The sequence below is a fragment of the Balearica regulorum genome, chromosome Z (assembly GCF_011004875.1).
Source record: "Balearica regulorum gibbericeps isolate bBalReg1 chromosome Z, bBalReg1.pri, whole genome shotgun sequence".
Taxonomy (NCBI): Eukaryota; Metazoa; Chordata; class Aves; order Gruiformes; family Gruidae; genus Balearica; species Balearica regulorum.
In genome coordinates, this window is record NC_046220.1 from 60,964,325 (window position 1) to 60,988,247 (window position 23,923).

The window sequence follows — 23,923 nt, forward strand, 5'->3', positions numbered from 1 at the left end:
TTTGTCCAATCACAGACTAAAACTGGCTTAAACCAATTGTGAAACTGTAGCTTTAGGCAAAACAAATTATCAATTTTGATTCTTTCTAAAGGTCACAGAGAAGAATGCAAGTTAGTTTCTTTAAATAAGCAACATTTATAAACACTCTGCCTCAAGGACATTAGGAAAACATATCTCATTATCTAAAAATATTCTCCTCATTTTAAGCAAATTTTCTGGAAAGATGTGTTCTTACAAACAATTTAATTTTCATCTGAAATGAAAAAAAGAGTTCCAGAACCAAACTGTTGGTGCAAAAAGATGATTCTACTTCAGACATTTTTGCTGTGTTTCTAGTTTTCCCATTATTATAACCCGTTTATTTAAGAAGAAGTGAACATAACTATAAACTAACTCAGGCTGAAATTAGCTATTTGTCCCAACATATCTCCTTATAATTATTTTCACATAATAAATTATACATATATTAACATAGAATGCTGTTGCACTTTAGTCTGATTCCCAGGCAAATGGTGTAGTGATAGCTGGTGTCATTCTGTATTTCAATGCTGAAAAAAAAAAACCCCTTTAAAAAATTGTTAATACGCTGCACTGAAATAACAATGCCTGAACAGAAGTCTTACAACACATTAGCTGAGCTATAGCATAACTACTTCAGTCTAAAGAAATACAGAGAAATAAATAAATAAAACTACGGAACTTTCTTTAAGGTTCTGGGATCACCTTATAATCATTACAAGTAGGTACCCCAAGCATCCTTTTATGCAACTGTACAAAGTCCATTGCCAACTACTGCTGTAAAACAGTGTATATAGCAATGAATATGTACATCTTTGGTAAAACTTAACAGTAGTAACACCCCCAAGCCTGTAATAAACACAAACAACCGGAGTTATGGAACAATTTTATACAGTTATTTCCAGATGTATTTTGTCTCTTAATTTAAACTGTTATTCAGAGTTAAACCTGTACTGAAAACAATGTTGATAGCATAAATTTCTTTAGCTGCCTACTTTTTTGTTGTTTTGTTTATAAAGTAAGAGTATACTCATTTACATAATATAAATGAAAATACCACAACAATTTTTACATTGCGTATTTCAAAAACATGCATTCAAGTCTCCACACACCCCTTCAGCACATTAACAGAGCCTAGACAAGTAACATAATGTTCACCATGCTGTGATACTGGGTATTCGTATCGACAAACAAAGCAGATTCTATCCAGTTCCAGGACAGAACGGCAAACCTTTCTAGCTCTGACTCACATAAAATCTCCGAGAGCAAAGAGTCACAGAAGAAGGACTCTCTACACTACCCATGGGATGCGCCCAGGGTAAATCAAAACTGGTTATAGCCTGGAAGGAGAATTCTCATACTCTGAAGAAGGATGGATGTCTTGTGTTAATGAAGTCTGAGAGAGTTAAGACTTAATGCATTTGATTTCTATTTTTATTAAAGTCTGCGTAAAAATGCATCTTAAAAGACTAAATACATCCAACAACGGAAATAATTCAGAATGCAAGCACACAATAGTAATTTAAAAAGTCACAAACTTACCTTCCATGGACTTACAAACTGTGTACGTGCATATCGAGTTAACATGTGGATTATAACAACTTGACCCCACTCTTCCACGTCAACCAACAAGTTACAGAGCTTTCGGTAGTTCTTGTGAATTAGATCTATTCTATCTGGACACACTTCCTCAAATGCCATCACAACACTCCCAGCTACCAGCTAGAAAACAAAATATAAACCAGAAGGTCAGTGATCCTTCTACAGTTCATCCACAAGTGAGAATCAGAATTAATACTAGCAATTCTCAGCAATTTCAAATTGCTTCTATTCATTGAAAAGAAACAACAACAACAAAAAACCTTAAGCCCACAGAAGTGGTATCTGATTTAAAATAGAATTGGGGTAAGTTTATAAGAATAGAGAAAACATTTGCTGTTTCTATTACACACATAAATCTTAGTTCCTACTGAAGACACAGTGCAATGTAAGCGTATTTTTTTTGTTATAGTTCCCAAATAAATTATCAGAGAACTTGCAATTAACTCAGAAATAACAGGAAACAACAAATAGTATAATACAGTAATATGCCTGACAAGGGCTGTTGGGATTCTCTTCTCAACACTGTTGTGATCAAACTAAAGAGGAACTGGGGTAAGATTCCCAACACTACTGGGATCCAAACTTCTCTCTCAATATGGCCAAATTAACTGTCATATGAAATTTTATATTTAGAGTTTCATGAATACATTTTGCAAAAAAAGGCACAAAAATCAACAATACAGTACAGAAATATATTAATACTTTTCCTCAAAGAACACAAGCAGAATTTCTGCATGTTAATCAGCACTTCCCCACCACTTCCAAAATTACAGGAATGGATCGTTTATGCCCTGCTATGTCCTCACACACTTTTTTGCCTCCATAAAAAATAAATCTTTATATAAAAAGACCTCATACTGACTGATTATAAAAATGGCTTTGTTTTAATGAGAAAATTAAATAGATACTCAACATTTTAACATCTCAAGGCTTACTGAAACCTCCTGATAGCGTATTTTCTTTTAAAAAATAAAGAAAGGAAACATATAGTGGGGTTCCTGTTAAAATTCTGGCAGCAGGTTACTTTATGGGAAAACCTCAAAAGCTGACCATGCATTATAAGGACATGTCATTGTGTGCCTGGAATTACTGTTCTTTCTCTTCTAATTGCTTTAATTAAGATTTGTTTTGTGTCAGAGTACATGTTAAGTCAAATAACTAAAATGATGAGACTTTATATGAAGCAGCTGATATGTATGCAGTTAGCATGCATGCAGTATAGCCTTCTGGCAGCAAATTAATGTCATATTCTATCTGAGCACTGGGGATCTGCATTTCAACCTCTAAAATTTCCCCAATGACTTAAAGTAAGCAATTAAATAGAAGTGCAGTTTATTGAAATGGTACTTTTTGAGAAATATTAAATACAATGATATTCATATGTTACATCTTTCTCCCTGTATTTGGCTGACATTTGGTTTATTAGTATGCGCCCAACATTACAATTGAAAGAAAACAGCTCAGAATATAGTCTTGCTATTATGCTAAACAAGTTTCAGGCTCTGTGGGGATTTTATGAATTACTAATAAGAATAAACGTGAAGTTGCATTTATTGTCTCCAGCCCTGTCCACATACTGATACCTGCTGGTCCCAGCAAGTATACAACTCATTTGAGGGAGCAAAATTTGATTATTTGATAGAGCTTAATAAAACAGACTTTACATCTAAAATAATTCGCTATTTTTTGCTGTATCACAAAAACAGTAGCTTTTTTTTTTTTACATTGTAGTAAACTTTTTTCCTAACAACATGCTGCAGTAAGCTATTCTGTAATTAAAAACTGCTGCAAGTTGATGCTCAGGTGTGGGTTCAAAGCTCAGCAGAAGACAGTGGTTAACTCCAGACAAATCACTACCAGTTGTGAGTAGGTATTCAATTAGGCCAGATAAGCTGAGGATGGAAGAGAGGAAGGGTGGGAGGAGTTATACATTAAAACTCCCTTGCAGCAAAGCAATTTTATCAGGATGCAAAACTTTGAATGACAGTTAAGGCCAGTTTGCAGAGGACAGTGTGATGGACCTGAAATTTCAGAATAAAGGGGTGACACTTTTAGACCACAGAGGCTTTTTTTTAGGTGACTGTCCCATAGACTTTATTATGGATATTCTACTCCTCCACACTGCAAGACAGTATAAGGTGTCTTGGCAGGTTTGGCATACAAGGGGAGAAAAGGAGGGAGGGAAGGGGAGAGAGAGAAAGAGACTGACACACAGATTGATTTATGACTATAAAAATAGTCACAGCCTAATATTGAAAAATATCCTTTTAGGTTCATAGGTGAAGGATACCACAGATGCTAGTGTCTGACTGTATTTCTGGAGGGCATACTCTTGCCTTTTACTGCCACTGGTACTACACACATATTTTGCTGTATTTATCTTTCATTTGGATAGGATATCATTTGAAAGCTGACATAAAATAATACATATAGTACTAGTTTAGATCTTTTAAAACTGAGCACATATCCTGTGAACAGTGTTGGCTTTTTAAAAGTTCAGTTACTGTAATACACAACAATTTGATACAAAGAAATAGCCATACTGAAATACAGGAATTCTAAATAATTACTTATTTCAATTCACATCAATCACCTATTGAAGTTTACAATGAGAATGTTGTCATTTGTGAACACTTAAAAGATATTAATAAAAATTTGAACATACACAATGAAATGCAAGAGGTGCACCAGATGAACAAGCATTTTATTTCTGTGGCGAGTCCCTAGATTTACAAAGTAATTCAGGAATTGCCATACATCATGACATATAGTTAAGATCATGCCCCTCTCCCCATTACTGCATTTTCAAAAATTAGGTTTTTCATTTGAAAGCAGAAAAAAAACCAGTGAGAATGTAAGACAGATTGAAAACGCACTGGTGACAAGAGGATTTATCTGAGAAAATTTCCTAATGCTTGCTTAATAAGAGATTATTTCCTAGTTGACACTGTTTCCCCTATAGTATGATCCTACTATACATCTAAACATCAGAGGAACAGCTAATAATCTTTGTTTATTAAATGCTCAACATTCCATAAAAATATTTAGAATTAAAACAAAATGATCCAATCAGAATATAAAACCAAAAAATATCGGTTTCCAAAAAACAGTCAGTTAATTTCCATCTCATTGTGTCAATAGTAGCTTTTTGTATAAGGAGAAAATATAAATCACTCCAACAAAACTAGCAATGAGCTCATCAAATTCAAATGCTGCTTTCCATTTATGTATTTTTTATATTAAAGCAATAAACATGGTTCATTTGTCTTCCACTGCTTGCCACGTTTTTCTGTGCTGTTGCTATGAACTTCAGCCATTAGCTGTGCTCCAAGGTAAACTACATGAACCATCAACAAAAGTGACACCCAATCTATGGAGTTCATATTTTCTCCAGATTATCTATGCTAGTTGACAAGCTGGTAATGAAAAAAATCACACTAAGCAAATGGTTCCTCTAATAACAATAAATTTTCTATAAAATTATGAAGGGTACAAAACGTTTCCTTGCATCTATTTTGTCATGAATTCTAATTAACGCTGCAAAAACCTGAGAGTGCTGGGTCATCACAAGAAGTGCATCGGGGTTTGATTGATAATACAGTGCAAGTTGGCCTATGCTGCCAAGATTCCTCTCTCTTAAATTAATGGCCACCCCACCTGCCCTAATCATACAGCCCAAATGATATTCCCCTTTTTATTTCAATTTTCTGGAGGCAAGGAAACTGGACAAGATCAGTCATTTATCTTCTAATAGCTGGATAATAGATCTATCACAATAAAACATCTGCACAAACTCAGTAATTTTTTTCCACAAAAGTGAAGCTTTTACCAACATTAAATCAATAAGTTAAGAAAACATTGTCTTATCCACATATTTGGTTTCTAAACTAAAACATTAACTTATTAACAGAAGCCTACTGTTGAAAAATTGAGAGCCCAGCTCTCCTTCCCCATTATTCCTTAGTTTAAAAGATCAAGATGTTCATTGCAATGCCATTACCAATTCCTAGAATCATTTTTTAATCTAAGGGGTCTCACTTTAAAAGAATCTGTGCTTCATCTAGTAGCCATGCAGTTTAAAAAAAAAAATAAAAATCTTAATACTCATATGATTGTATAAAGTCTTTTCACCCCCAAAACAGAATTCATACTAAATTGCATCTGTTATATTGAGGAGTAATTATCACACCAGAACAGATAACAAATTTACTTAAATATTAAAAGTAGTTTAATATGATTAAAATACTCTCATTAAAGGAAAAAATATTATTTAAGCAGAGGCTAAAGGAAAATTTAGCCTTTAGAAATGAGTGTAAATCTTAATTAGCAATAAACTAATTTACTGCCAGTCTTCACCCAAAATTTGCCTTTATCCCATCCCACATTACTTCACAAGAGAGGTTTCCAGGGGACACAACATCAGGACTACATACTTGGGAATCAACAAGCACCTGCAAGTTTGGTCAACGTGTTTTGAAATTTCTCCATAACATTCTTCTGTCCTAGAAGAGTTCAAAAGCAGTGCTGCACACTGTATACTACCTGGTCCCAGAACAGGAGCTACAACAGGCACAGCTATGATATAGCACAAAATACATATGACCACATACTAATCCAGTTTCTGGATAGGGTTGAAAAAGAATTCATTTTAGCATGCAGCACATGCATTTATATTTCCACTTAAACATCGTAAATCTTCCTTATAACAGAGGTATCTGCCCAAACAAAGTAAAATCAGATCAAAGTTAAAGACAAACCTGCAATAAATTTGGATGTTTTTAATATGCCCAGCATCCATACAACTGCAACACAGCTACAGGTCTACATTCTGCCTTTACTTTTTAGATGTAGCTTTAGATACACTTTGGGATACTTTAGCTTGGACTGAGGAATGCAGGTCATAAGTTCTTTTTGCTTTACAGGTTTGGACAACAGACATGATTCCTTTTCAATATCAGCATGGATTTCCAAGTTGTATAACACACAGGCTACAAACACGATGCTGTTCTACAATCCTTCACAGTATGCCAAAAGCAACTTTAGCAACAAAATCTCCCTTAAACCCTATGCCCCAAAGCTAGATCATCAGGCTTCTTAAGTGAATGGAAGAAATAGAATTAGAGTGAAGTGATACAGAATCAACCAAAAAGGGAACTAGTTTCCTCTAAAATACCCAATTATACCTTCACACATGACTAGCTATATTACTTTCTGAGAAAATAATTTTAGCATAAAATACACACATGCTTTTATCTTCCTTTCCACATAAAATCATGTCAGTTGACCAATTATCTAGAATTACTAGAAAAATAAAAGGAGCAGGCATTCATGCTCTTGTACCTGCTTATCAAAGCCTGAGGTACTTTTTTTCTGTAAGGCAAAGGTAAAAACATAACTAGGAGTTTCTTAAGTTTTTATAATAAAAATACTTGAAAACATCTGTTTAAAAACTAAATACACTGCCACAAAATCACAGCTTTGTTGATACACTCTAATTCCCAGTTAGCTACCCTTGAGGGTATGTTAATGATGGTTTGCACTTGATAATTTTGCATCTTAGATTAACTGAGAGCTTGGCATTTAATTGAATCTTCATGTTAAGTCACTTAAGGAGTAGAGTGATCTTTCATTTATCTCACCAGAAATTTTAATGAAGTGCTGGGTTAAGGTTAGATCTCATCTTATTTTAAGTTTTGCTTACCTCAGCTTATTTTAAAATTTACTACTGATTGAGACCTAAAAAATGAACACATTTTGTACAGTCTGATAAAATGGCTTAATTTTACTGTAGCAAAATTCCCATCCAAACAGTTTCTTGCTATTTCAAATGTAAAATGACTCTGACTAATTTAAATACATTGTGCCTTTTCTGTGCAACATAAACTGCATTAATAATTCACAATAGCATGTTCTCTCTGAAAAAAAAAAATCTGGTTTACATAAATTTAGAGGCATCAATGTTTAGTAGCTATTCTAGCTCACTTTAATGTAGAGATTATGTCAGTAAGTATCAAAAACCCTGCTTGAGGTCAAAAGGTTATAGAAAATAAATTATGAGTAAAAAATTTATTTTTATTAAAACGAAGTCTCAAACATCACTTGAACAAGATTCTACTGTTATATACATCATTAATGTTAATAATTACACTCTCCCTCAAACATATCTAAAACAAATGGAATAAGAACAAAAAAAACCAAACAAAAAATCACATGGTGGAATTTCCCACATCCAGTTATTATATATAACGCATTATGGCTTGTCTGCATTATCAGCCCTTAAGTACACAGAAATGCCAAAAGTAACCTGACACTTCCATCAAGGGAAAAAAAGGTGGAGAACCACTGATGTTTAACAATTCCCAAAGTCAGTAAGATTCTCCAACTGTGGTAAAGCCACTATTTAATGAAAACACCACCACTTTCCCAACAAACTGAATCTGCTAACATGAGATTAAAACTATCAGGAGATTGCAGCTAATGTTGATGTGAGGGAACAGTTTCTGTGCATTTAAACTGAAGGGATCCAAAGACTAGTGTCAAGTAAACACTTGTGGTCTGAGTTCCACATTAACACCCTACAACTTTTATGCCATCTGACTATCGCTGCAAAACCTGGAAATACCATTAATCGAATAGATGGACTTCATAAGGCTATGAGAAAACTTTGCTGTTCTACAGCTCGGACCCATTTATAGAATTCCTGTGGCAACAAACTTGACAATTTTCTTCACAAAGGCTGCATAGTATTTTCTAAAAGCTTTTGTCTTTAAGTATGTAGAAGGAGCTTTTTCTTTTATGCTAAATGTATGAAATTCAGCTTCCCTTAGAGGATACAAAAAAGGAGTTGAAATTAATACAAATTTCTCAAAAGGAGCTTAAATAAGACTTAAAAGAGTAGCCAACCTAAGGCTACATATGTACACACCTGTACACAAGGACAACCATCCATAAGCAGCTGCATTTCCTCCAATTTTAAAAGCTTTCTGTTAGTAAAGATGGAGGCTTTCTGGGAACATTCAGTGGAATACCACAAAAATACCACTTAAGGTGAAGCTTTTCAGTGCTATCAAGGATTAAAGAGAGATCAATTCACTTTAGATGACAACAAGCTGTGGAGTCTGGGATGAAAGAGTACATATTAATAATTGGTTTTGATTCAGAGAGTCCTGAAGAGAGATCTGTATGGTTCCTTTTTGGAATAATAACAATTCTTCATATCACTTCCTGAAAAAGTGTAACTTCTGAAGCTGGTATGTCTCAGCCCAGGCTGGAATCAGGTCTTGCTAGCGAACAAACCAAGAGGAATCAGAGGGAAGAAAAAATTGCAGCAGTTAACCGTATTATGTCTCCAAAGAAGTTCAAAACACCCACTTCTAAACCACCATTCTTAGCTTCTTGAATGTGCTGACAAAATAGCATAACTTTGACTATTTCTTCAGCTGGCATCTTCATAAATATAGTGTCCATTATTGTCACAGAGGCACTGGAATTGTGGCACGCACTAAGCAATGAGTATTAATCCCCTTATAAGTAACTCCAAGTGCCAGCATCAGCGTGCTGGGGAAAAAGATGATCCAAACTTACTCTATACTTTTTTCCTCTTACATTTTGTTAAAAAAATGTGTAAATGACTAGTTGTTGGATAAAGACTAAGAACAGAGCTAAAACTCAAGGATTTTCTTTTCCTGCCACCAACAATAAAAAGAAACAAAGATGGCTTCTCAGCCCTTTATACCTCCACAGGTATAAAGAATCTAATTTCACATTCACAGATTGAATGCACACCAAGAGCATGAACCATGAAGGAAAACACACAAAGAACCACTGGGGGGGCAACTCCACAGAAGCGCAAAGGCCTCTGACAAATGAGTACAGGTCAAGCACAGATGCAGTCAGGAGAACTAACTAACTGATTTACTGTCTGCTGAGTCATTAAGCTCTGACACTCTCCTTCAGTAACCCTTCAGTGGAAGTTGCAAGATGTCTTTTAGAGAACAGCACCATTTATGTCCTGAACACCTAGACTGTACTAGAAGAACAGATGATATATTCCCGTGTGTAACAAAACCACTTCGCAAATAAGAGATGAAGCAACACACTATCTGGTACCTCATAATACTTACATATACTCATAAAAGGATGACATTCACTAAATTAGTAATCTGAACAAGAAGAACAAAAGAATGTTTTCATTTACAACTCCGTTTTCTATTTGAAGTCTATCTTTGGCTCCTTACTCAATTACCTTTCTAGCTTAGACTTGGGAAATTTATTTGTAGGGTACAGGAAGTAAAATAAAGCGTGTGACCATTGTGAGACATCCACGAGTTCCTACAGAAAACCTGTACTTATATAGGGGCAGACAAAATACAAAAGGAGTGTTAAATTTACAGAAATTGTTCCAGGACATTGATTTTACTTACCAGATTGGAAGCAGGTATACTTGCAAGAACAAAGAAGTGCACAGCAAGTATCATTGTTTAACAGTTGTACACACTACAAGGCAGACCGACATCAAAAGGCATACTGTGCACCATACAGAATTTATTCTTACAGTACCACAAACAAATTGAAATGCCCTACTAATTTCCGAATGAAAAAGTGTTTATACACAGACACTTGTACACTGATTCATGTAATTACATAACTTCCATTTTCCAAATTAAGTTTAAAAAAAGCACACATAGAAAACATGCTAGCAAAACCAGATTAAGAATACCCATGCTGCAAGTAAAATTACCAGTCTTAAAGGAGATGGTCACTATTACATTCATAGTATAATGCATAAATACACAATGATACTTCTGTCTAAAAACATATAAAACCACATCAGCAAGGGTTAGGAAAGTGTATTATGTCCTACTGAATGACAGTCTCAGGAGTAAACTCTTTAAAAATATATGCATATGTAATAGCGTAGTTTCTTACCGTACTTCTATCCTTCAAAAGCTTTTCTATCACTTCAATTAACATTTCCTTTTGCTCTGGATCAAGACTAGAAGAAAAAATAAAAATTCTTTTTACTCATTTGGTCGGACATATCCAAAATTAAAGAGGTTAAGTTTGTTGACACAAGCTGGGAATCAAGAGCACTGAAGAAACCACTTCCAGAAAAATCACATATTCCAAAAGACTGATTGTAAAAAAATTGACTGAAAATAAAGTTAATCATGAAATACAGAATTGAATTGAAGGAGTATAAAATTGAATTATTATGTTACAGCACTTATGTGTGTTCTACAAGAATCTTAATACTTAAACTCATAAAAATTATAGGATTTAAGAAGCATAGGACAACCTATTAGGGAGAACTTGACTGAGCTTCAGATGTTCAGTCACAAGGATCTCACTGCTTTTGCAGAAGGGAATTTCAGCATGAATTAATTCAGCAGTGAGTGAACATCAGGATAAAGCAGAATCATACCTTTATTGTCTAATTATCAATATAATGCTTCAAGTAAGACACTAACATCACTAATTTTAGTCAGAAGAATTGCAATTCAAAAATTTGGACACTGTATTCAAGTGTACCTATACAAAGTTGGTGTGCAAGCTGATGAAAAATAGACTGCTTGAAGTCCTATACAAATAGTAAAAAAAAAAAAGAGGAAAATCAAGAGTTGCGAACAATAATCTTTGTACCATCCTTTTCACATTCAAGGAGTAGAGAAAAATTTCCCAGAAATATCCATTATTGTCAAACTTGCTTCTTAGGTAGGCAAGGATTGACTTTTCATTCCAGGTGCTGGTTCATCATGGATCTATAGAGCATGGAAGAATTCAAAGCCAAGGAAGAAGAAAATTCAAGGAGAAAGCAGGTACAAAGAGCCACACAGATAGGTAGTTTATGCCTTTGAAAAGTCATGTCAACGTGGATACAATTACAGATAAGTAAGGAAATATTTGGTCATTAATGTACACATCAGTTTTAATGCTGAGTGATGAACTGCCCCAACGCACAGTACATCCTTTTCAGCTACAGATTCACAAAGCGAGTACCTAGCTGCACGCTACTTCGCTAAGGCTCTGATACCTAGCAATACTACATCATTTTAAATGGATAACAAAACTTTGTTAGAAACCACTATTAGCATAAGCAAAGCAAGAGCACGCTGTTCCATAAGTACTTTTATGATGACATTTCATTCCAACTTCTATTTTTGTCAAAAAAGGTTTAGTGGATCTTCTGCCAAGGACCAAAACCTTCAGAGGAAATGTCAAAAGTCTTTCTAATAGGCCTTATTTCAAATTTTCAAAATTGGTATAAAATTTAAAGAGAGAAAGGAGTACTTACTACTATGAAACTTTGAAAAATATCAGTTTTGTTATGTGATCAAGAAAATCATCAGTAAGGGCTCTGATAACTGAATTCACATTCCCCCCATCCTCTTGGTATTTTGGATAAGGAAGGCAGCTTTCTTAGAAAAGAGAACAGACTAACGAGTTCAGAGTGATCTGCTCTCATTATGGTATCTACTAGTAATAGTATGGAATCTATTAATACTAGTGATGGCACTTTTCCAAATCTCACTGCAAGTAGGTGCAAGTACACAGTAGAGTTTTCTATTGATAGACAGAAGATACTAATAGCTTTGAAATGCACTCTAAGTGAAATAAGTAAGAGGGCTGACATTTTCAGTGATAAAATTACTCCAATGTACCTGGCACTGTTGATTGCATTGGGCACAAATGTTGCTGTTCACACTATGCCTGAAATCTTTCCTGTTTGATATGTAAGCTTCCTGCTGTTAGGATTGATTGAACCACTAATGAACAAGCTCTTCTAGGTCAGACATCCATCCAAACACCATGACACTAAATGCAAGGAAGAAAGGAGTATTGAACCTGCATCCAGAAGTCTGACTGGAGCACTAACTGAACTACAGGACTATCAAACAGGTAGAGAAGTCACAGAAACCAAAAAGTAAATGGATCATACAGGCACTCTTAGAATAAACTTTTATTTCTTATTCTAATGCTCACAGAGGATGGAGTAATTAGATGCAGGAAAGTATATAAACTGTTGACTGATCTTCACATCAAAAATCCATCCCCTCCAGAATTCTGATTTTGACCATCTTCAGAGTGAGTCTTCTGAAATTACTTGCTCATTGCAAATAGGACAAAAGACATTCTTGCCACCAGTATGTGATATGTATCACTGAATTGTGGAGCTACCAGTCATGATCCTTGTTGAAACATCTGCTGAGACTGCCTGTTAAAGACTCTTATTTGCAGGCAAGCCAACTGGGCCTGACTGCAGACAGGTTAATTTGATAGCCTCTTCATGATTTCCCAGTACTGCTTCTTCAAGTGAACCAGAAAAATACATTCTCTCCCTTGGTCCTGCGGTAAACCTGTACAAATGCTTTATCTGATAGCACAAGTAAATTTTGAAAATGTGACAATAAAAGTTCACGTTTCCTATAAGCAGTTCCCAAATCCTACTTCCAAGGATACAATTGTTAGTTACAACTCCACTCACAAGTAATCATGAAGCTTATTTTAGTCCAGGTAAGGTGGAATTTGCAGCTACAGCAGTTTGAAAACTGGCATTGTCATTACGATGCCCAGGATGCTTGCATGAAGTGAAAACTTGAGAAGGATGTACAGGCCCTCTAAACCATTAAGGAAACCTTTACAGAACATTAGTTTCATTAGTTTTTCCTTTTCTATATCAGCTAGACATCCATTTTTCCACCAGTCAGGAATTCATGGAAACTAGAAAGGGGCAAGGCCAGTTGCTCCAGATTGTGCTGCTTATTTTTTACCATCAAAAATACTTTTTTCATTGTATTTGCAAGGATGATTTCAAAATCTTGCCACTGACACCATATAAGCATAGGATACCATATGAGCCAGAGATAAGAAAAAATACAAGTTATATCTGAAGATGCAATCATATCTGGAGATGGGATGAAAGATGGATAAAAGGTCTTTTAGTAATCGAGTTAGATTTCAGCATCTTCCAGTTTTGCACCAATCACTAATAAGCTCTTTAATCTGGGCTAGTAAAATAAACTTTGCCTGTCATGAAGAGAAGAAACAGAAGCATCAATTTAAGTTAAAATTCCATGAAATAGCCTGTTGCCCATATACTGCTGTGCCTTGCTGGCACTAAGATCATTACTGCCAAACTCCTCCAAATAGTTTTGATACTACCAGGAAATCAGACATTCTGTGTATGGAGAATAATTCAGGCCAAAAAGTCTTTTGTGTGCTGGAACCACATGCTAACAAAAAATAAACAACTCAAATAGTAGGAATGGACTTAACATCCATTTCCTCTTGTTAAGTTTTTATGTCAGTGTGTGATTGCTAGAGAATATCAAGCCAGACTAGGTGGCTTGGGAAGCCATGTATTGAAGTGGACGTATGTGTGTGTCTCCAACTGAGACAACTGGAGATTCTGTCTACCAGAGGGACCAGGGCATTCAGGCCAACTACTGGGGAGACTGAAAGGTCTGGAGGTTGACCGAGATGCCCAATTGGTGTGGCTCAGTCTCTCTGTTTCTCTCCACCCAGAGGGAGACAACTGGAGACGAGGGGATATAAAGGCCAGTTACCGTGCAGCCTGCATGTCTAGATCTAGCTACTGTGGGATTCATAGTGTTTGAGTGAAAGGGTGGGGGCATATGTGTGTCTGACTGAGGGGGTCTGTAACAGCAAGTGCAGCGGGGTTGCAAGCATTGTGCACTGGTATATGCCAGTGACTGGGGAGACTGGGGATCCAAGGCCAGTTACTGGAAACACTGAGCATCTAGGCACATTACTGGGTGATCAATATTGCACATATATAGGTCCGTTAATGGGTCTGTATCTTGATCAGCCAGTGTGCGCAACAGGATAAGGCTGATGGTGCTGGTTTTGTCTCCATGAGTGCTGTCTTCTGTCTGTGCTGATCTGTATAGCTGGCTGCATGCACGTGTGTTGTATATTTCTGTGTATTTGCCCACTAGGAATACATGCTCAGCTTTGCTACTCATTAGTCAGAGGGGGCATGGAAATGCAGCAGCCTCAGGCTACCTGATTCAGAACCCCTAACTGCTCTCACCTTCCTCTTTTTGGCATAGGCAAAATAAAACAGAAATAAGTAGTAAATCTCCACATTTGTTTTGGAAAGTTACAGCTTCTGTTGCCACCACTTTTGTAAATCGGTACCCACCTCTTTGTAAGAGCTCTTCCACAACAAGAACTTCTGAAGAGGGAAGAGGAAGATCTGGATTTCCATAGATAAAATTTCTACAAGTTAGTACTCATTTGTCACCTGTTCTGCAAACTACAGCGAATTCCTTCAGGATGAAAGATACAGGTGCTAAACACAGAAATCTTTGATTCTGAGGATACCTATCAAAATAGTTGCTACAGAGATGACAATAACTGGTAGATTAAAGCCAAAATATAGTGTATCAGTTTCTTTGTGTACCTTGATAGTTATCCTGTTACCCTAGCAAGAGACTTCCCTGAATTCCAACAAAATCAGTTGAGTGACAGAATGTCTACACACACTTTATACTTTTTAAGAAACTGATCTGAGACACACCAACCCCCCAGCAGTCTTAATAAACATAGCCCACAACTATCTTAAAATTGCTTTTCAAGTATTTGTCAGAATCACTTACCTGTACAGTTTTTGGATTGCATGGGCTGCGTTCTTCCTCACATAAGGAGATAAATCGGAAGAGGCTTCCTTAATAGCAAGCATCATAATAGGAACAATAATTGGGACACGGATACTGGATAAAACCCTTAAAGCACTTGCGCGGATTAACTGATTAGGATCCTAAAGAATAGAAGGGAAGAAATAAGATAGTGCAGAAACACATCGTTAATTCTCTGCACTGTTTACACTAATTAATGACCACACATTAAAACATGTAGGTCTATCTGGGTATCAGTCAGGCTTGCAAGCTAAGGCCATGCTAAGACGAAAATGTGCCAACCTTCACACAAGAAACTTTCAGCAGCCAAAAAAGTAAAAGAAACTAAGAAAGAAAACACTGAAACATTATGGAAATCTGTCAAAGAAAAACATTAACATAATTCACTTTCCCAAGTAAAATATGGGTATGATGGATAAAGAAGATTAATATTTTACTTAATGATCTGAAACATTTTCTGCAATTCAAGTGAAATTCAGATATTTTGAAAAAACACACCTACATCAGTTTTATTACTTAAATATAAGAACTGTCAAATGAAAATGTGATTCTCAGTTGTGACACTGCCACTCAAGTTCTTGACAATACATCCACTTTATGCCTTACCACAAGATATAAACTGAAGCCAGTAACAAAATTAATTTTCTTAAGAACACATCAAAATATTAAGATAAATATTTTGAGACTTTCTTCTATTTCCTGCCCTCCCTTCTTTTGTTCCAATACTTGCTCTCCTTTTGTAATGCTAGGGTTACCTTGGAGATCCAACAATAGCAGAAGAAAAATCTGTCTTTGGAGGAAGTTATGTAAACCTTGTCCACTAATCATGGGTTTGGGACACATGCAAAAAATGTTGCTTAATTGGGTACTAAATCCTCTACAATCTTTCAGCAAACTGAAATTGCAGCAGCATTAATTCAGAGTACTGTCTGCCAGAAGGGCACTTCCCAAACAACATTTCTCCTAAGGACTGTGAGTTGGCAACATTGGTTTTCAGACTGATATTCCTTACTGATCTGTTCATCTAAGCTCTCAAAATTCCTACACCTTAGCAGCTTCTAAGTAATTAGTATCTGGATGGTGGAAGCAAGTAATTTGACAGTTTTCGGAAGAACAACTTGTTCTTATTAGAGTTTGCAAAGGTCACCTCCAATCACACAAATTTAAAATACCCTAAAAAGTTCATTCTAAAGACAGAGAGAAAAGTCTCCTACGCTTAGTAATTTCTTTAGGTGCTGAAAATCTCAGCTAGCTTGGAGTCTACCTTCTTGCCACACCATCGCTTTTTTTTTAGTTACTCGTAGCCACAACATTTGAGTTATCCCCTCTCCTTTTGTTCCCACTATCCACACCTTTTTGAAAAGTTACACCATGAGAAGTGTTCACTGCATACATAGCTCATTAAAAACACAGGATACAAAGTCATTTGAATTTTAGCTTTTCATGGCAGTCACAGATAGTAAAGGTAGTACATATGACATTGAGATAAAAGCTGGAAGGAAAGGGGCAGAAAGCTCTCTAGTCAGTTGCGGGATGCTCCTACAGTTGCACCCTGGTGCTCTGATTGCAACATTTTCCAGCAAGATGCAAGGTCTTGTTGGGTCAGTGACATGACAGAAATTAGTTATGAACCTAGAGTAACCTTACAAGAAGAATACAAGAAAAAAAAATCCAACCTTCTCTTATTACAAAAACTAGCCAAATTTAAGGACAGAGACTTAATAAATCTTTCTTTTCTCCATGGTCACACTGTCTTTTTTCTTTAATTCCATTCCTCATTGTGATCCAAATTTGAAATGACACAGTAAAAAATGCTATTTTTTCAGTGCTTTTAATGAAAAAGTAGCATGTGCGACACACTGAATATTTTAATTTAGGTACTACTATCCTACTTATGTTTCAATTGTCTATTGTAAACAAAGATCTTTTACACAAACTAAAAAGAACACAGGTGGTTAGGGTAATAACAAGGTCTTCTTTCTACATGTATAAACTATCCTGGAAAGAGAAAAGGCATCCCAGGAATTAAATGCTGGACATATGAATTTGAGAGCACCAATCTGCTGTTAAGTAATTTTACTTCATGGAGGCTTAGCTGCTTGATGAGGTTTGAGGTAGTACAAAAAACTTTGTCAATGACATAACTGGAAACTATTTTATCAGATGCAGATATTTACATGCTTTACCAGACTACAGTTATATAGATATTTTTATTTTTGTGGTACCAGCTCAGAATATGACATAATGTTTAGCAGTCACTCACTTTTAAAGCACGCTGGAAAGTACTGATGGACAATAATGCTAGATCTTGCTGCTCCTCTGCATAACGCATCAAATAGACATATACAAGCTTTTTTATCTGAAAAGAAAAACCCAATGAACATCGTTACCAGAGAGTTTTAGAATTCTATAAAACTAAGTCTTAGATTGCACATTTTTATCAACATTTTCTTCTTTGCAGAAAGAGTTAACATAAGAAGTACTTACGTGCTTCTCAAATACCTTCTGATGTACTGTAATTCTTTTAATAGAAACTTCCTGAGGTGCTGCAACATTACCTAATTAACCATACAGTCAGATGAAGGCTGATAACACAAAGTATTGCTTTATATTATCAGCTAGTAAATAAAGATTTGAATAAGAAGTTGACATGTGGCAACTGACCACCTGAGCACTCATCATTTTTTTCTTATGGAAAATAGGTTAAACTGCAATAGCCAAGGATTTCAACAAGCCTGTTTTACTTTACCCTGAAACTCAAAATCAATTACTTTAACACATTTGAAAGAGAATATAACTTCCAGCTGAAGTGTGGTAACTTACACTATTTAAATCTGATTAAAAGAGCACTTCTGACTATGTCTTGGACAAAAGCAAAGGGTATTAGATTCACCTTTGCCTGACTACAAGCACTCAAAAGATATAGCCAATATAAGCATAGTACAAAGGATGCAATGTTCAAAGATTAAGAAAACCTCAGTACGATTTTGGGGGAGGAGGGTATTCAATTTAGTTCACTTTACCCCCTCATGGCCACTGTATGCCCAGGAAGCACTGAAAACATTTTTTACATTTGAGTTGCAAACTGACTATTAGGGTTTATAATGGAAAATTCTGAAAGACCCTCAACTACAGCTGTGCCATAATTACTGTCACTATAAGAAGATGTATCTTTGTGTGAATTCTGGCAAAAAGCATAACATTAAATCTCAGAAGGTTACACCATACTAAATTATTTGTTGTTCAGCTATAGAGAAGCAGCAATCAACATTGACCACAAGAGGCCTATGTACTGAATGACTGCAGGTGTGCAAAGAAAGACTCCTTTCCTTGAAACCACTCTGTGACTAGAAATGGAAGCACTTAGAGCTTCGTGACTACACTGTTCTTTTACCATTTACCTTCATTCAATGTTACAATGCTCCTTTCTATAAAACTAATCATAACAGGGGCACATTAGGCTTGAGGAACACAGGCAGATTTGTTTAATTAGTTTATCAATATAAGCACATCAAACTCCATGAGTTATTGACCAAGACTTATTTTTGTTCTATACCACCAATTGTTTATTAGGTCACTTTTTGTATCCTTACCATCCATGACATAATGCACATAATCAAGTTGAGGTCAGTGTACTTATAAAAACAAAAATCACAAGGCACTTCTGTAAACAATAAGATGCCCTTTGCTTCTCTTGAAACAAATGAACGTGTTCTACTGCTTCTTCACCTCCATTTCCCTGTATCAGCGCTGTCAGCCCTGATAAAAAAAAACCCAGCAGCCATTTCTGGGCAGAAAAGTCAGTTGGATACAAAGTCACTCAGATGAACTAATGTATTTTATTCTACTACATTGTAGCAACATGTACAAACAGATTTGTCTAAGAATTCTTGCAGACAAGGAAAAAATTGGCAAAATATTTTCAGAAAACAGTATCAGGATCAGGCACTAAGAATCTGACTTAACCCAGTAATTTCTCATCATCTCAAAAGCATCCTAAAAACTGGACCATGAGAATTGTTTCTGAGACCCAAAAGTGCTAACTAGATGCTCTAAGTACAGCTACATTATGACCTAAACTTGTTGTCTAACCTTGACATCTAACTAACCTTGATAAAGAAATTAGTCAGCTGGTTTTACTGAATGACCTGATTTCTTTTCAGTTTAATAGTCTCTTCCTGCACATATATGTTAGGACTAAACCATGGAGCAAGAAGTAATGAAGGAACTTCAACTATGGCATAGGAAGAATTCACATAACTATTTGTTTTAAAATATAAGAGGTGGCTCTTAAACAGTGAAAGACTTCTGCTAATTAATGTTGAGTTATGTGATAAAACCTTGTCTGCACACCCACAAAGAAGCACAGAAAGACAAGGGGGGTGGAGGGGTGTTTTCAAGTAATACCCTGCCCTAGCTTCTCCTCAGCCCATGACAGGAACCATCAGCCCAGAGGTGCAGAGACACAGTAGTGTAAGAGAACCCAAATTTAGGACTCAGAGGAAAGGACACCCTGTCAGGCCCCTCCCAGGACCACCTCAGGAGAGCCTCAGTTCTCATGTCCAGGTGTTAAACCCACCAAGAGTTAAAACCAGAGCACCTCAGGGCCTTTTCTGCATACAGCTATGGGATGCAGATGAAGACGATTTTAGGATTGCACAAGACTTGTCATGAGATGTTTTAGGGAGGAACCAAAGTGAAGGAGAAGTAGGGGGAATCTAAGTGATCCAGGGAGGAATAAGTTGGGGAAAACAGAGGGATAAGCAGATGAAAATGGCTGGACACATCTAAACAGTTTGCTGGTTGGCACACCTATCCTTCCATGCCCTGCACCTGATCAGCACAGTCTGTTGTATTTTCTCATTAAATTCCATTTTTAACTATTTTCCTTGGTGAGGTACTTTCTATTCAGTATGAAGGTGCATGTATGTGCCAGCAACTACAATCAGGCCCCAGGCTGGAGGGTCCTCATGTCCAGGGGCAGCAGCAATGAGAGGGACAAGAATAAGCAGACTTAAGTTCAAGATCCTCAGGGCTGCAAGGAGCATGCACAGCAAGCTCACTACCCTGGACTTCAGGAGAGCAGACTTTGGCCTCTTCAGGGATCTGCTTGGTAGAGTACCATGCGACAAAGCTCTGGAGGGAAGAGGGGCCCAAGACAGCTGGCTAATATTCAACGGTCACCTCCTCCAAGCTCAGGAACGATGCGTCCCAGCAAAGGGGAAGTCAAGCAAAACCACCAAGAGGCCCCCGTGGATGAACAAGGAGCTCCTGGGCAAAGTCAAACAAAAAAAGGAAGCCTACAGAGGGTGGAAGCAAGGGCAGGTAGCCTGGGAAGAACACAGAGAAACTGTGCGAGCAGCCAGGGATCAGGTTAGGAAAGCCAAAGCCCTGATAGAAATTAGTCTGGCCAGGGATGTCAAGGACAACAAGAAAAGCTTCTATAGGTATGCTAGTGAGAAAAGGAGGACGAGGGCAAATGCGGGTCCCCTCCAGAATGAAACGGGCGACCTGGTTACCCAGGTTACCCAGGATATGGAGAAGGCTGAGGTACTCAACGACTTCTTTGCCTCAGTCTTCACTGGCAAATGCTTGAGCCACGCTGCCCAGGTCACAGAAGGCAAAGGCAGGGACTGGGAGAATGCAGAACCGCCCACTGTAGGAGAAGATCAGGTTCAAGAATATCTAAGGAACCTGAAGGTGCACAAGTCTGTGGGGTCTGATGAGACGCGTCCGCGGGTCTTGAGGGAACTGGCAGATGAAGTGGCCAGGCCACTCGCCATCATATTTGAGAAGTCCTGGCAGTCAGGTGAAGTTCCCGCTGACTGGAAGAGGGGAAACATAACCCCCATTTTTAAGAAGGGAAAAAAGGAAGACCCAGGGAACTACAGGCCGGTCAGTCTCACCTCCGTGCCTGGCAAGATCATGGAGCAGACCCTCCTGGAGACTATGCTCAGGCACATGGAAGACAAGGAGGTGACTGGTGACAGCCAACACGGCTTCACTAAGGGCAAATTGTGCCTGACAGATTTGGTGGCCTTCTATTATGGGGGTACAGTGTCAGTGTATAAGGGAAGGGCAACTGATGTCATCTACCTGGACTTGTGCAAGGCATTTGACACTGTCCCACATGACATCCTCGTCTTTCAATTGGAGAGACATGGATTTGATGGATGGACCACTCGGTGGATAAGGAATTGGCTGGATGGTCGCACTCAAAGAGTTGTGGTCAACAGCTCAATGTCCAAGTGGAGAACAGTGACGAGTGGTGCTCCTCAGGAGTCGGTACTGGGACCGGCACTGCTTAACTTCTTTGTCGGCGACATGGACAGTAGGATCGAGTGCACCCTCAGCAAGTTTGCCAATGACACCAAGCTGTGTGGTGTGGCTGACACACTGGAGGGAAGGGATGCCATCCAGAGGGACCTTGACAGGCTGGAGAGGTGGGCCTGTGTGAACCACAGAAAGTTCCACAAGGCCAAGTGCAAGGTCCTGCACGTGGGCTGGCACAATCCCAAGCATGACTATAGGCCGGGCGGAGAATGTCTTTAGAGCAGCCCTGAGGAGAAGGACTTGGGGGTATTGATTGATGAGAAGCTCAACATGAGCAGGGAGTGTGTGCTCACAGCCCAGAAAGCCAACCATGTCCTGGGCTGCATCAAAAGAAGTGTGACCAGCAGGTCGAGGGAGGTGATCCTGCCCCTCTACTCCGCTCTTGTGAGACTCCACCTGGAGTACTGCGTCCAGCTCGGGGGGCCCCAGGACAGGAGGGACATGGAGCTGTTGGAGGGAGTCCAGAAGAGGGCCACGAAGCTGATGGGAGGGCTGGAGCACCTCTCCTATGAGGACAGGCTGAGAGACTTGGGGCTGTTCAGCCTGGAAAAAAGAAGGCTCTGGGGAGATCTAATTGCAGCTTACCAGTACCTGAAGGGGCCTACAGGAAAGCTGGTGAGGGACTGTTTATCAGGGAGTGTAGTGACAGGACAAGGGGTAATGGGTTTAAGCTGAAGGAGGGTCAATTTAGATTAGATGTTAGAAAGAAATTCTTTACTGTGAGCGTGGTGAGGCACTGGAACAGGTTGCCCAGAGAGGTTGTGGAGGCCCCATCCCTGGAAGTGTTTAAGACCAGGTTGGATGAGGCTTTGGGCAGCATGGTCTAGTGGAGGGTGTCCCTGCCCATGGCAGGGGGGGTTTGAATTAGATGATCTTTAAGGTCCCTTCCGACCCAAACCATTCTATGATTCTACGATTAAGTGCATTTCCAGCAACTGGAATGGGACCTCAAGTCCTAGTGGCCCCTACGTCCATGGTGGCCAGCACCTGGAACACGTGATGGTCTGGCTGCCAGCACCTGGGCTGGGACCACGGGCCAGACGGCTCATGGGCATGGATGCAAGTGACTGAAGAGACTGGAGTATGTGAAAGCAATCGTAAGGCCATGTGTCTGTGGTGCCAGTGACTGGAATGGGTGCCGGTGTACCGGTGGATCAAACTGGTATGTAGGTGAAGTGGCTGGGGAAGGAGGTAGGTAATGGTGTGGGCACCTAAGGGTAAGAACACAGGAGGAGTTGGCCATGGCATAGACCAGGGGAGTCCAATCCAGCTGCCAGAGAAACCAGATGGTCTGTGGGTCTCTAGGGGCAAGAACCATATGTTTGTATCGTGTTTCTAAGGATGTTGGACCAGGGGACTTCTGGCCAGGTCCAGTTATGTGTGCACACACCTGTGTGTCGAAGGGCAAGACCATGTGGTGGCAGCTATTGGGGAACCCGGGGAGTCCTGGATTACATGTGTTTGTAAGTGTACAGCAGTTTGAACCAGCAACTGAAATAGGGCTGAGACTGTGCCTGAGCCCAGCTGTTGGATTGATCCACACTGTACATACGTATGTATACATGCATTCCAACTAGCAGACCTTCACCTTGAAGTGCCAAGGTGCTGGCATGTTTGTGTTCGCGTGAGTACTGTGTGTCAATTTATGTGGCTGCCTCTGTACATGTGTATTTCTTTTATGCATATGTATATACACAAAAACATGTGGGTGTGCACACCTACCAGGAATACACTCCCAGCCTCACTCCTGTCTGGCCTGGTAGCCTGGAGCTGGGGTATCAGTTCCAGCCCTAACAGTTAAAAGCACTCAAGATGAATAACACTGTTCAAGGCACTCCTTTTTTCATGTAAGGTATCTCTGTTCTGGACTTAGAGTACTCATAACTTACAAACACAAGTTAAAGAAGAGAATACTTACCTAGTCTAAGTATGATTCCTTACCCCATTTCTTTTTATCACCTATTATTAAAACTGCAGTTACAATTTCTAAAATTGTTTTAATACAGTAAGTTCTGAAAAACTCTTGTCATTTTTGCATACTTATGCCTCCTTGATTTACCAGACCTCAGTATTTGGCCTCAGCCAAATATATGCATTCTTTCAAAGAATGAAAAAACCAAAGTTTTAGAGTAGTAGCTAAATAAGAATAACTTCTTTAAAGCTAAAATTACTCAAACTTAACTATTACTATCCATCTGTGTAAAATAAGGAAGAAAACGAATGTATCTGTGTACCTGCTATATCACAGCACATTAGAGAGAGGAGTTTGCTGCAGTCATTATTGCAGGAAATGTAATTTTCAGTGCCAT

General features: G+C 38.2%; 1 protein-coding gene across 2 annotated transcripts in view; it reads right to left on the minus strand.

Moving 5' to 3' along the window:
• Nucleotides 1–23,923, minus strand: part of AP3B1 (adaptor related protein complex 3 subunit beta 1) — a 171,415-nt gene that overhangs the window by 123,153 nt on the left and 24,339 nt on the right. For both annotated transcript variants that reach the window (XM_075740554.1, XM_075740553.1), the window contains exons 4-7: nucleotides 17,545–17,640; nucleotides 15,243–15,403; nucleotides 10,549–10,615; nucleotides 1,561–1,740 (exon numbers count right to left, since the gene is read on the minus strand). In XM_075740554.1, the coding sequence (XP_075596669.1) occupies nucleotides 1,561–1,740; nucleotides 10,549–10,615; nucleotides 15,243–15,403; nucleotides 17,545–17,640 (504 nt within the window). The remainder of the gene's footprint in view (nucleotides 1–1,560; nucleotides 1,741–10,548; nucleotides 10,616–15,242; nucleotides 15,404–17,544; nucleotides 17,641–23,923) is intronic.